The sequence below is a fragment of the Aedes aegypti genome, chromosome 2 (assembly GCF_002204515.2).
Source record: "Aedes aegypti strain LVP_AGWG chromosome 2, AaegL5.0 Primary Assembly, whole genome shotgun sequence".
Taxonomy (NCBI): Eukaryota; Metazoa; Arthropoda; class Insecta; order Diptera; family Culicidae; genus Aedes; species Aedes aegypti.
In genome coordinates, this window is record NC_035108.1 from 442,796,349 (window position 1) to 442,811,997 (window position 15,649).

Here is a 15,649-nt window from a genome sequence, read left to right on the forward strand (position 1 = left end):
CGCTCAAACGTCACATAATGAACTCGTGCATCGGTCCATGGGGCTCTGCGCTGTTTTCATTTTGCATAGGATTTTGACGTTTACTGGCCTTGTTGTTTACAAATTTCATGTTAGAGTGAAAGAGAGAGGATGATTTTTGTGCAGAAATCCATATTGAAAGAGACACGTGATTTTCGCGAAATTCAAGCATTCCCAACACTGGTAACGACTATTAACTTAATGAGAAAAAATATTTCATCGCAGTAATCCACGGCATGTCAGTGAAAAATAATGGACCTATGCACGAGTTCACTAATTTGACGTTTGAGCGGTGCCGAATTCACTTGTTTCCATGGTCACATAAATAACACTGCACCGCTCAAACGTCAAATAGTGAACCCGTGCAAAGGTCCATACCTCCAATATTGGTTCACTGTTCCTTTAGCTGCGGTATATTTTTAATTCGTGTTGCTATAGTTGCGGTATCCGTTGTTTTCTTATGGGATCCTCCACTATGGACGAATGCACGAGTTCACTAATTTGACGTTTGAGCGTTGCCGTATTCACTAGTTGCCATGGTCACATAAATAACACGGCACCGCTCAAAACTCAAATAATGAACTCGTGCATTGGTCCATAGGAACACTTTACCGCAACTATTGGTACAACTAAGACAAGTTTTAGTTATTTTAGTGATATTTCATCAGTTTTAAAGCAATGAGAGTGAGTGTGAGAGTGATCAATCTTTTCAACTGTTTCGTGTATCAATAGGGGTCTTCCTTAGCCGAGTGGTTAGAGTCCGCGGCTACAAAGCAAAGCCATGCTGAAGGTATCTGGGTTCGAATCCCGGTCGGTCCAGGCAGAGCCGTAGCGTGGTCAACAACCATTTGAGCGCCCCTTATGCAAAGCAAAGTTTACAATGTTTTCCTTTATCTCTTTTTTAACGGATTCTCTGTCGAAGGCATGTTCATCTCAGCAGAACATTGTACAAATTAGTGTTAAAAAATTCAGAAAAACAAAAAAATATGAATGTCTATGGAGGCTTAATGATAAAGCTTAAGCATTAACTAAGAATTAGATAATCTAGAGAACCAGACAACCGTTTAAGCTAGTGATGACCAATCGATCAAGTTTCGAAACGGTAAAGTTTTGAAGTATAGCTTTAAAACATCTTAACCTTTAATAAATAGCTAATAAAATTACCGTTTATATGGTCAGTAGTGAATTCGTATCAACTATTGTATTTTTATCATCGTTAAAATCTTGGTAAAATTCTTTTTCTTAAATAAATTATTGTAGACATTTCCAAACCATTTATTTTGCATAAGTATAATACATATGGTCAATATTCCAATTAAAATGTTCAATAAATCTCTTAACGTTCAACGCTCCGTCATCGTAATCATCGTCATCATCGACACTTCAAAAGCAGTTTTTCTGTTCACAACAGAAAATTATTCGATTAAAATTTGTTCACTGTGTTGCGGTTGGAGAATAGAATACAGTGAACACATTTTCCTGTAAATATTCTTGATGTTGAACGAAAAAACTGCTTCTGAAAATTCCGAAATCAATGACGGATCCTGCCCCCTTAATGTAGTTTATTATCGACATTTTGTTGACATGAAAAAAAAACAACCCGAAAATTTTCAATGAATTTCAATTTCTTGAAGAATGAACAATAAATAAATTAATTCCAAAATTTTGATTTTTATGAAAGTTGTTCAAAGAATTTGTGTAAAAAATAGATGAAGTTTTATATTTTATGAAATACTCAAAGCAAATAGGGGGATTCTACTATAAAGAAATTTCACAAAATTATCATCTAAATATTTTATTAAAAATAGAAGCATGGAATTGAAGTTTTGAAGCTAATCAGTTAAACCTTTTTAAAATATTAGAGAATTTTGTTCTGATTTTTAGAAAATTCTTATTATAAATTTATAAATAATTTATAAATTCGAGCTGTTATCAGTCAGTTTGAAGCATTTGTTTGGAGAAATGATTATTGTTACGAATAATAACCAACTTTATGTTCTTTCAATATTAAACAATTCTCTGCGAATTTTATAATTGTGCTCAGTATTTCATCTAAATTTTGAATAAGACTCTATGAGAATTTTGTACAAGTTCCATGCAATACTAAAGCATCCTGTTCAAATTTATTATTTTTATCAGGGTTATGGATTATTTGACATGACTTTCAATGTGAATTGCGTCTTGAGGATTGTGTGAAATACTAGGCAAGATTTCTGTGACGTCCGCTGTATTAGCTTCGATTTGCCCGTTTTCTACACACTAGTTTTTGACACAGGCACAATGCGTAAACTGATTTACAAATAATTGTCATGAAGAACTATTAAAAAAAAGACAATTAACACCGTCTTCAGCACATAGGCTGCATAGACTGAACGATCACTAACATTAGGCAACGGACAACACGAAACACCCAGTAGCCCTGCGATCAATTTTTCTCCGACTGGAGCGGGAATCGAACCCACACCCCGTGGCACAATACGCCTAGACGACTGACGCCGCTAAACGCAAGGCCAAGAAGCGCACAAAAATCTTTAATAATTTTGAAATGATTTATTTGAAATTTCCTTTCAATTAAAGCATCCTTCAATATCTTGTAGGATGCTTACAATTTATTTTGCTATAATCGATTGTTATAATTCGAAATTTCTTTCAGAACTTATAATGTTTATGTTTTCAAACATCGAATTTAAAGATGCCCTTATTTTATATGTATTTCCAAAACATTGACCAAAGCACCACGCATTTTGGCGCCCCCCTGATCGCTTGCGCCCTTGGCGGATGCCAACCTGGCCAACCGCACGCTACGGCACTGGGTCCAGGATCTTTTCGTAATGGAAATTTTCTTGACTTCCCTGGGCATAGAGTATAATTGTACCTGCCACACGATATACGAATGCGAAAATGGAGGGATTCCACGGAGGCATGCAAGTCGATTCTGATCGACCATTTCAAAAATATCTGAAACTTTGCACATTTTTTCAGTTCCATCTAAATCGTCATTTTCCGATATCAAATCTTCAAGTTGAGTCACGACTAACTTTTCAAAAGGGTGTATGTGAAAATGGTTCAAAAATATTCAAAAAGCTGCACAGCAAAAACGGTTCGTTCGATTGTTAGACAACTAAAGAAACAAAGTTAGACAACTAAATAAAGATTCCAAAAAAAAAATACACAGTAAAAAAAAAATTTTTTTGCATTAAAAAACATCATTTTTGTCACAAAAACTCAAATATCTCAAAACCCTATCGGAATACCAACGTAATTTTTTGAGGGAAAACGGTCCATTATATTAGCTATCTACCATAAAAATTTGGTGATGGTAAGCCAATAAACAAAAAAAGTTATGACATTTCAAATATTTCACAAATTTGACACTTAGTGATTTTTTTTTTTTTTTTTCATTGTTAATTTTTTTAGGACCGCAGTTTGTTACTGAATTTTTTGTTAAGGGTACCACATGAGGTTAACAAGTTGTTTTCATGATATTTTATTTAATTATTCATAACTATTATAGCATCTATTAGAAAGTTAGACGCGATCCAGTGTTGTGATCTAAAGTCTTGATAGTGTCATATTTTTTATGGTACGTAACTGAAGAAAAGTTCTCTCAATAGTGTTGAAACCTTTTGATAAAAGAAACCTATAAGAAATCTAATATTGAAGACAAAAGCTACAAAAAAAGTTTTCTATACAGGTATACGACTGGTTTACCTGCAAAAAGTTTACCTCGTAGAGAACAAGGCGGGTCTATACCCAGATGATCTAGTATACGTAAAACAGGTCGGTTTTCTCGGCGCTGGTTTTCTCCACAAAGTTAAAATCTGATTACACCTGGGTATAGACCCGCCTTGGTAGAGAATAGACTTTGTTAATCATATTTGGGAGAAAGCGAGTAACTTCAACAACATCAAAAACATGATAGGTACATACCATGAACATACTCACGAAAAAGCTAAAAATATACTACCACTATGGTTATAAAAGATTTAATTGTAAAATTTTTCTTCAGTCAAGCAAACGACACCAAACTAGTCAGTAAAAACTTAAAAGTGATTTTGTTTATTAAAATCTAACGAGCAATATGAGTAGTCGCTTTCTCAACTGTTGCAGGCCGTTTGCAGAAAAAAAGTGTTCGAAAGAGCTACGAAATCTCACCGAAAGCACCATAGATAAACTGAAAGCGGCTGGTTATGCTCCAATGTCTACATTGAATACAAATTTACGCATTTGTACGTCCTGCCGTTTAAACGTTGACAAACGGGCAATCTGTACATCATCGGTGGATCAGGTTGCAGGAAGTTCGAAAACAACAACAACTGAGGAATTACTAGATGCACCGACAACAACTGAGGAGTTACCAGAAGTACCAAGTGCAGATAGTCTTGCCACGGTACCATCAGCGACATCTGTTTCAACAAATCAATCAGAAGATGAGTGCATCCAGAAGGTCAACATCGAACGCTTCAACGAAGGGATAGCTGGAATAAAAGTGACTCCGATTAAATGGACGAAGATGGGTTACGTCAATTATCCCGAGAAAAAATACCGTGAAATCAACGAAGCTGTACGAAGAAACCTCTTCAAATTAGGACCTGAGGATGTGGAAAATACAGACTACGATGAGGTAATTATGAATATGAAGGAAAGGTTGTCGAATCTAGCCACGACAAGGAAAGAAAAATTATTGATTTTGTCGATGCTGCCAAGCTCGTGGTCTATTCAAGACGCCATTGATGAGTTCAAAACCAATAGAAATACAGCAAAAGAGGCAAAACAATTCAAAAATAACTGTCTTGCAACCAAAAATGCTAGGTCGAGTACTTCATTAACAGATGAGACAAAAGAAAAAATAATTCAATATTTTGAAGACGATGAAGTAAGTAGAGCTATGCCTGGCCAAAAAGATTATGTATCTGTAAAAAAAGATGGAAAGCGTCAAGCAATCCAAAAACGATTAATGATGACTACTTTGAAAGAAGCGTATACACGCTTCAAGGAAATTAACGAAAATATTAAGGTAGGTTTTTCCTCTTTGCAAGCCTTCGTGCAAGGCAATGCAAGCTTCTATCCAATTCAGGAACACATAATGTTTGTGTGTGCACAACACACGAAAATATTAACCTAATCTTACATAGTTTGAAAAGAATCAATTTATCAAAGGATATTAAAATGTTAACTGATAGTCTTTTGTGTGAAAATACAACATCAAATTGCTATCTACGATCTTGTTCGGATTGTCCAGATTCTTCATCATTGGAAAATACTTTATTCGCTGAGTTTGAAGAAAATTATATTGATCAGTTATCATTTGAGCAATGGGTGACCACGGATAGGTGTGACCTAGAAACTATTGTAAAACCTGTAGATGAGTTTGTGTCATTTTTTTGCTTGAAATTAGAAAGTTTAATTCCTCACAACTTTATTAAAACAGAGCAATCCCGCTTTTCATTTTAATTTATACATATATACATATACATATAATATTTATACATACACATAATATTTATACATATAATATACATAATACTAATGAATACATGAAAACGACTTGTTTAATTCACGCAAGGCCCTTAACAATAAAATCAGCAACAAACTGCGGTTCCCATAATAATTTACACCGAAAAAAAAAATTTTTTTTTTCTACTAAATGTGAAAATTGTGACATGTTTGAAATGTCATAACTTTTTTGTTTATTGGCTTACCATCACCAAATTTTTATGGTAGATAGCTAATATAATGGACCGTTTTTTCTCAAAAAATTACGTTGGTATTCCGATAGGGTTTTGAGATATTTGAGTTTTTGTGTCAAAAATTATGTTTTTTAATGCAAAAAAAAATTTTTTTACTGTGTGTATTTTTTTTGGAATCTTTATTTAGTTGTCTAACTTTTTTTCTTTAGTTGTCTAACAATCGAACGAACCGTTTTTGCTGTGCAGCTTTTTGAATATTTTTGAACCATTTTCACATACACCCTTTTGAAAAGTTAGTCGTGACTCAACTTGAAGATTTGATATCGGAAAATGACGATTTAGATGGAACTGGAAAACTGTGCAAAGTTTCAGCTCAATAGAAAAAAATGAATTAAAAAATTTACCAAATTTTGGTGCTGTTGCTTGGAATCACTCAATGGCAATTTAGGCAAAGAAAGCTCTCAGTAAATAACTGTGGAAGTGCTGATAAAGAACACTAAGCTGAGTAGCCGGCTCTATCCCAGTGGGGACGTTAATGCCGAGAAGAAGAAGAAGAAGTGTATCAATAAGCCAATACGTCGATTAGCAGTGTCGGTTTTGTGGATAATGTAATCAAATCAGTGAAAACAGCACTACCGCAACTATAGGAACACACACAACTAAGGGAACACTTACCCTATGCGTGTTATGGTCCAAGGATTTAGCCAAAAATAAAATTATTTTGATATCCGAACCACGAAGAAATACACAAAATTTCAAACGGTACCCCCTCAAAAGATGGAGTTGGGTATTAAAGGATAAATTTGACTTGAAAAACTTATTACAGCAAGAGAATACGTTCATCGGAAATGCATTTGGGAATGTTGAGAAAATAATCGAAACTTTTGAAAACTGACACTATCGTGCGGATGACATTGGGATTGGGTTAAATAAGCATTGATATAATGCTTCAAATATTTGCTTAGATATTTCAAATTATGTTTTGAACTATTCTCACCCCTTTGACCCAGTATCGCCTCCATCAACGGTAATGAACGATCCACTCAAAATGAGCATACTTCTTCTTCTTTTCTGGCATTACGTCCCCACTGGAACAGAGCCTGCTTCTCAGCTTAGTGTTCTTATGAGCACTTCCACAGTTATTAACTGAGAGCTTTCTATGCCAATGACCATTTTTGCATGTGGCAGGTACGAATATACTCTATGCCCTAGGAAGTCGAGAAAATTTCCAACCCGAAAAGATCCTCGACCGGTGGGATTCGAACCCACGACCCTCAGCTTGGTCTTGCTGAATAGCTGCGCGTTAATGAGCATACATAAACTCTCAAAAATATTCGAACCTTACCCGTAATGCGTCTTGCGTATAAATCCAACGCGTTCTGCCAATCGCCGGCACTCCTGCTCCGTCAACGGTGCATTCTTGATCATCACGGTACCATACCGTATCAACGCTTCGATCCACCCGCGCAACGCATCATCACTATTGATAACATCTTTGAACTCGAAATTCTTCATAATTCCACTGAATTCCTCCTTTCGCCACAATTGAGGCGGAGGTCTGTACCACTCGTCCAAATATTCCTTGGTGTTCTCTCCAGTGAAGTTCCTGTCGAGCAACCAATCACTGGTGAACTCTGACCTATGCCCATCGCTCCATAATAACTGCACTCGTCCTCCATCATCACTCACTGAACACCTCTTCAACTCCACACCATCCACGTCGAACAACTCCCAGTTCAGGATTCGACTGTGCGATCCCGGATGAAAGCACTCCGAACATTGGCAGTTATCGCGTAGCCAAACCAGCGGGAACTCGTACCGTTGACCATTGACCAACTCCACCACCAACAACTTATCACCTTTCTGATCAAGATAAGCGACCGACCTAATCGTTCTGGAAGAGTTCCCGATAGGCTCACTGACACTGACACTGACCGCCTTTCGCAAATGCTTTCCTTGGTGAATAGTGCGAAAGTGTTGCTGCTGGCAATGACCTGGTGAAGGCGTTATCAGTGCCGCAGATAACGGTTCAGATTTGATAGCGGATGCAGTGTACCCTCGCAAGTGATGCAGAAACCTAGTCTTCGCGAGTGATCGAAGTGCCATATTTCTAAAATTAGAATGCGTTGGTCGACCGCGAATTGAACGATTCGACAGCGTAATGGACTTTGAACTTAAAAAGGAGTTATTAGTATTCTCGTTGCTTTCCACAGTTCGAATGGCAAAACTCGTACTGTTCTGAGGTGAGGTTCAAGTAATACTGATTATGCCGGTAGCAATGAGACAACTAGGAACCAACAGTGTCTACTTTCGCTGCTATCTACGCAAACAATTACACGGCCGCGTGTTAGGTCGCGACCGTCGGCGCGATAGCTGGCGACAATCTAAAACCGGTACCGAACCCGCGTAGAAAAAAATCTCAAAACAACGGCAAGTTTTACAATTAGAACGAAATAATTGAACCGCAAAATTTTCGATTGGCTTGTTTAAGGCAAAAAAGGTAAACATTTTAATTGATAGTTCGATGAATAATAAAGTTTGAAATCCAATTCAAATAGTAAATTTTCTCATAATTTTACTATTAGTTTGCCATCCACCTCAACTCGGGAAGCGCGTTTTAAACGAAATGTAAGCAAGCAGAAAGAATGTGTTTGAGGCGTCATGGTTGATGACCGAATTCTTAGGTCGATGATGCTGTTGGGGAAAGAGAGATGACTAGACAAAAAGTGGCTATTTGAGAAATGTAAACATTGCTTCTTTTTGGAACTTTGGACTTTGGTTCCTTATTCATAGGTCATCCAAAGTCCATTTTCACTTGCGATCATAACAATAATAACATATGATAATAACTGAATTATTATTTATTTTTTGTTGTAGCTTCAAACGTTTTTTTGACGTTGGATAATGTCTTACGGCAACATACTGGGGTACAATTTCGAAAAACGAAAATCGCTCGCGTCACGGAAAGTGGTTAGATTTTGACTGTTAATAAAAGACTAACGCCTGGATAGATTTTCGAGATTCTTGCCCGCATAATCATGAACCATACTAGTACCGTTTCCCGTTTTGTCCATAACAATTTGCCACAATATGTGAACAATTTCGTACAGTATCGAAAATAACAATAAATCTACCCTACCGCAAATGTTGTTTACAGTTTGATAGATGGTAACTGAGAAAATAACAATATGAGGAATAGGCGGTTAAGTTATGTAACCATTTGAAACCGACGATTTTCGCGAACAAAATTTTTCGTTTACAGTTTACCAAACGTTAGATATATTATCCATTTTTTGTACAAATCACTGTTATGCAAACAGTTTGAAAACTGTATAACTATAAAATTGGAATAAAAAAATACTGTATGTGTAATGATTGATTCACGGTTTTTTATGGTACTTTAACCGCTTACTGTACTGTTCTTTCACTATCATACAATATAATAAGTAATAGGTTCGTGTAGGTTATTTTTGTTTAATTGTTTATTATTGAAAAATATTTGGTTTTCTAAAACTCACTTTATCTACCCTGAAGTGCCATGCGATGGTTTATAGAAAATATCAAAATACAGTTCCAACACCAGTCCTATAATTTCTCCCAACTCCTCCGCCATCCATGTGTCTTAGGCATTTTTCTTTCATCAGCTTGATGAAAAGTGAATCTACTCCGTAGATCGTAGAACTTCCATTGCCTTCGATCACCATAGAAATGTTGTCATACCGGCACCGACAGTAGTTCGTGGTTCCATGAGGGTTTTTGTGCTGCCATGCCACCTGGAATGTCGATGAGTATCAGAACTTCAGACGGGATTTACGGCAGAGCGTTAATGATTAACGGGTCGCAATGATTGATTACGTGATTAATGATTATATTCATTTTTATCATGGTTAATGATTATGATTATTGATTAAAAATTTTCAAGTCATGATTAATGATTGTGATTGATTTTTAAGCCAGAGTATGATTAATGATTATGATTAATGATTAAATTACAATTTTAGATGATTAATGATTATAATTATTGATTAAACTCAGTATGATTAGTGATTATGATTAATGATTATGATTAACCCTTATATGCCTAATGTCAAATTTGATCAAAATTTTCAATTTCAAAACAATAGTTTTTTTTTTAAATTATCATTTATCGTATTTATATTGAAAACGTCACGACCCATTGTGTGCTCCAAATAAAGAAATAAAGAAATTGAAATAAATCTGAGCTTGCACTATACAAATCTCGTCCAACAAGTCGTTGGCAAGTAGTGTGTGATTACTGAGTTGAAATCGAATTCAGGTTAACATCTGCGTCCGTGAGTCCTCTCGTGATGTAGGGATAACGCGCCCTATCTGGTGAACAGGGAGTCGTGAGTTCGATTCTCACCGAGAAGACGTGTAATTTCATCGCAAATTTCGCATATTGTTTCCTATTTAATCCATATCCCAACTAACATTTAGTGCAAATGTAAACATTCTCTAAGCCCTCTTTATACGGCTTCATGCTGAGTAAAGGCGCTGTACATACGAACGAAAGCTTCTATGCTATCCTTTTACCAACAAATCTGGCGAATCTACTCAGCTATTTTTAAGCTGTGTTGGCAGCTCTTATTCATACCGATTATTGCTCTAACTCGACAGTTATACGACATGTAAGCTGTGTAACATCTTCGAAAGACGCTTTCTCAATTATGTCGCAACTGTTGAATAATTTTTATACAGCTTCGCTGTATTATCGATTAAATATTATTTCCAAGCTGTTTCACAGCTTCCACAATTTATATCATAAGTATCTGAAATTAATGTTCCCAACGTTACACAATTAAAGTATCTGCCACCGCCTGGAATCGAACTCACGATCTCTGCATCCACAAGTCTTGACGTTGTCCTTGCTGCCACCACAGTATATATCAAAGGCAAAGAAAACATACCGTTTTGTTCTTCATCGAAAACGGTTCATATAATATTCTATAATGACGGTAAAAGATGTTATAGCCACGCTTACACCACTTCATCAGGCTGTAAAAGGGTGTGAAACGTCAAACGCAATGTTTACATCGAACAGACTGTGTAAATTTGCGATCGAGTAAAACTGCTGCTGAAAAGAGTGCGCGATGATTTTCGGTAATTATCCGGCGGAGTACAACCCGAAGATCCACGGACTTTACGATCCTGTCCGTTACTACGGCAAGCCGGATACGCCAGGTGAAGTTGTTCGAATTGGGTGCTTGGTTTGGCCGCCGTGACAAGAACCCAAGGCTGCCGCTGGAGCCGTGAGCCGTGCATTTTGGAGATGGCAACAGAAATACTGGAAACCCAAGCGGCCGGGAATTGCCCCGTTCTTTCAGGCCATCGTCGGCGGAATGGTGTTTTTCTATGCCATCAACTGCGGCAAACGGAAGCACCACAGGAACTACAAGTACCATTAAACGAAGTCACCCTGGAAGCAGGGCAGTGAGAAGCGGAACCTATCCACAGTTCATTATAGAAGCGCGATCCGCGGAGAATAATTTTGGCAGGATTGGAGGGTGGTTTCGGCTTGTGGAAGATAGCAATTAGGCATAGATTGGCAGACGGATGCTGGCATACAGTGAAAAGCTGCTAATTTTGTTCGGAGAGTAAATAACATAATTAGCGAGAAATAAAATGTGAAAATCTAGGAAATTTCGTTTTTCTGTTAAATGATGGTCACTGCTCCTGAATTGATTCTTAGAAAATTAAGTATGAGGTTAATAGAACTGCAATAGATGCGTCACAAGTTGTTGTTTTACAGCTCACAGCTGTATATTCGCTGTATAACTAACGATAAAGCGCTTCTTAATTATATATTGAGCAGCATAACAAATCATATTGTATAGAAGCAGCCGGAATAACGATGGGGACTTTTATTTCACATCGTTGGGTTGCTACTTTTTACGGTGTTGAGTTACAGCTTAGTTAAAGCAGCAAAAGCGATAACTGACGAAGTTTATTCAGCTAATATTTGTAGCTGCAAATCGTTTGCGATACAGCTGTATTAACGCTAATAGTTCAATTTTTGACGGCTTTCAATTTTTGCTGCGTTTGCTGCTTTAATTCAACTGTTATACAGCACAAAGCAAATAATCTTGGCTTATAGCGCTAAAATTGTTACTTGGGATGCGAAGTTTATGTAATGTTTAGTTTTACGGTAGTTTTTCAAAATTATGTTTTTCAGTCGTCTTCTAACAAAATTCCGTAAATATCAGGATTTATGTTTATCTTTGAAACTGTGGGTATCGATTCGTAAATTACGATTCAATAGACCATTTCCGTCAGATCTAACCCCCAGAAAGCATATAAGCCAATGAAAAAAATTCACGGAAATGGTCCATTGCTCTGCTTCAAGAGCCAGTATCCTGGAAATAGTGGTCAATATATTGGCTCTGTGAAGCGTAGCTTGCAACACATCCAACTTCATAAATTATGAAGTTTTAAACGGAAGTTTCAAGCGTTATTGATAAACTTGAACATATGCTGGGTTGTTAAGGATTCTCGATTTCCCGGGGAAAGTATTCAACATATTGGTGTTGAAAAAATCATTAGTAAGGCGAGCGAACCCCGGTTAACTCAAATATACTGCTAATCTTGTGATATATTATTATTAAACATTTAAATGTTTAATAGTATTTACTCGCCTTTCTAGTGATTTTTAGTAATCCTTTTGAAAAGCGAAATGTTAAAATTTAATAAGTTGTTTATTCATACTCCAAAAGTTTCCCCAAAAAGAAAGTTCTGAAACCTAGCTTTCTATACATTAAACTTTATGAATTTTGCAAACCAAGCATTTGAATTCATTATCAAGTGAATTATTGAAGTATTAGATATTAGATTTTTCCGAAGAATTGGCTTGTTTAGGAGTATCCAGTTTTTTGGATTTTCTGAATCTACATATATAAAAATTTCAAAATTCTCCGTACCCTGAAACTATTTTAATAACGGGTTCGATATTAGTATGGAAATCCCTTTCGAATCACCCCCAGAAAATTCAATTTCGAGCGAGCTATCATTGTTTAAATTGAAATGTCTTTAAGTCTACTGATTGAAATCTTTTTGATATACTTGATACACTCAGAAAATGTGATCTTTCGAATAGGTTACAAAACACTGCAAATATTTCATCGATCAACATCCCAATTCTTGGATATATATTGGGCGAAATCAGTTTGAACATTCGCTAGGAATTTCCTAACGAGATCTTTATGAAAAACTTGAAACATATTTTTTAAACAATATTTAAAGAAATTTCTTCCTTGATTTGAATCTAAATTTCAGTAAAAACGGTTTGCGATTAAAAATTTGCTGTAACGAAGTTCAAAAGATTTTATATCAGATTTATTGCTAATCAAGGGAAAAATTCATCATTATGTATATAACTTGTTTGTTGCATACTTCAAGGCGTTTAGAGCATACTCTGGGGCATTTAATCATTAGCTTTTGAATGATTAACCATTAATCAATGATTATTAATAAAAATAATAATTAAATAATCTTCCTAAGGCTCCGTCCACAAATCACTAATGCTCGAAAGGGGAAAGGGTAAGCTCATACGGTGCGACTCAAACAAAATTTTGAAAAGCATTACGAAGAGGGGAGGGCTTTCCCCCAGGGTTAAAAAAAAACTCAATTTTTAGCGCTACGTAATGAATTGATGCTACTTACACGCCTTGACGTATGCAACGAATGAGTCATAAACATGAAAATAAATGGCTTTACTCATTATTGAAGAGAACAATTCAAATTGAAAAACTTTAAGCATGGTTTATCGTTTTATAATCATCGAATGTTTAATCAAGATCAACTTAACGCTCTGCTACATTCAGTGGATTTCTGCAGGCGATGTTAGATTGCAAACATCAAACGTGAACAAAAACAGCGAGGAGCTATTGACAGAAATGCCACAATATTGTGCCAATTTTCGGGTATTCATACAAAGTATACAACAATCTTATGAACGGCCAAAAAACTAGTGCTAGGTCGAAATTTTATGATCTGCCCCTATAAACAGCAATTCTTCATGTAGAATGGTACCACTCACAAGCTTTCAACCACGTCTTCGGATTCGGACCATATACAACTAAGAAATGCACCGTCTTACGTGGAGGATATACTTAAGGGTCTTTTTAAATCTTGTGATAACGTCTTCGGATACAAAGCAAAGCCATGCTGTACTTGGTTGGATTTGGACGTTCCTTGAGCATAAACTTTCATTGTTTGTGTCACAAGATATAAGAAATGCAAAATTTATTTATACATTAGAAGGCAATGTTGTAAAATTTGTAAAATTTGTAAAATTTTGTTCAATGATTGATTGATGATTGATTAAATGTTTGACTTATGATTAAGATTATGACTACTGAATAAAATTAGCGATCTTTATGATTATGATTAATGATTCATTATTAAAACATAACATTGCAATGATTATGATTAGTGAAAAAAAGTTTAGCATCACCCCCAAAAAGTTTAGCATCACCTCAAAACAGGTTAATTCACATTGCTATATCTCGAGATCCTTATGACTGGCAAAGAAGCGATCTTCAGCAAAGTTGTTCAGGGGATCAAGGACATCCGGAAAGGGAACAGTTTGGTTCGCGATTTTGCCGCTAGGTGGCGCTAGTGGGCATGTAAAGCCGAGCATTTTAAACTAGTTCTAGCTTGTGATCCATAAGAGATAGAAAGTTCGAGTCTTAGGCGAAGTTGTTCAGAAGGCCAAGTACTTCCGGAAGACAAATAGTTAGGTTGTAGATTTCGCCGCTAGGTGGCGCTAGTGAGCATGCAAAATTGAGCATTTCAAACTAGTTCTAGCTTATGATCCACAAGAGATAGAAAGTTTGAGTCTTCGGCAAAGTTGTTCAGAAGTTCAAGGACATCCGGAAGACAGATAGTTTGGTTTGAGATTTTGCCGCTAGGTGGCGCTAGTGAGCATGTAATTTTGAGCGTTTTAAACAAGTTCTAGCTTGTGATCCACAAGAGATAGAAAGTTCGGGTCTTCGGCAAAGTTGTTCAGTAGATCAAGGACATCCGGAAGACAGATAGTTTGGTTTGAGATTTTGCCGCTAGGTGGCGCTAGTGAGCATGTAAAACTGAGCATTTTGAACTAGTTCTAGCTTGTGATCCACAAGAGATAGAAAGTTTGAGTCTTCGGCAAGTAAAGAACAGAAATAAAGTAAAGGACATCCAAATATCATTTTTTTTGGTTCCTAATTTTGCCACTAGGTTGCACTAGTACGCATATTTAATTAAATATATGAAACAAATTCAATTTTTTGAGTCAGATGAGATAGAAAGTTTGAGTCTTCGGCAAAGTTGTTCGGAAAGTCAAGGGCATCCAGGAAACAGTTTACTCTGGAGGGATGACTGTACCTAAACATTATGTATTTGATGAGATAGAATTTCCAGAATGCTGTTCAGAAATCCTTTGGCATTTGGAAGTTGAAGTGATTAGGGACGGAATCATATTAAATTAAAGTGATGCAGGTCTGATCAAATGTATATTCAAGTGTATCATATCTGATTCATATTCTAGTGATTGTGGCATGACATACTCCATGTGCGAGTGACTCAGTCAGGACTCATATTCATAATATTCAAATTATTCAAGTCAGAATCTTTTCATGGTTCAAATTTGATTGACTTCATATATAACTGATTGATGTCTGATTCTTTTTATATTCATGTCTTTCGGGGTTGATTCACTCTATATTCAAGAAATTCAGGTTTGACTTGAATATGGAGTAAACAAAATCATGTCAAATTCACTCCATGTTCAAGTGACTCAGGATTAATTAATTTTATATTCAATAGATTCAAGTTTAGTTCTCTTCATACCCGCAAGTGTTTCACGTCAGATTCACTTTATTATTAAGTGAATCAGAATTGATTCCTTTCATATTCAAGTGATTCTGTTTGCTCCATATCCTAGT

General features: G+C 36.1%; 1 protein-coding gene and 1 pseudogene across 1 annotated transcript in view; one reads left to right on the plus strand and one right to left on the minus strand.

Moving 5' to 3' along the window:
* The window catches only part of LOC5572067 (gamma-butyrobetaine dioxygenase), a 36,462-nt gene extending 28,445 nt beyond the window's left edge, over positions 1 to 8,017 (minus strand). The window contains exon 1 of the mRNA XM_001653784.2: positions 7,054 to 8,017. Coding sequence (XP_001653834.1) covers positions 7,054 to 7,814 — 761 coding nt within the window. The 5' untranslated portion in view covers positions 7,815 to 8,017. The remainder of the gene's footprint in view (positions 1 to 7,053) is intronic.
* Positions 8,018 to 10,689: 2,672 nt separating this feature from the next.
* LOC5572068 lies at positions 10,690 to 11,369 on the plus strand (annotated as a pseudogene).
* Positions 11,370 to 15,649: the final 4,280 nt, after the last annotated feature.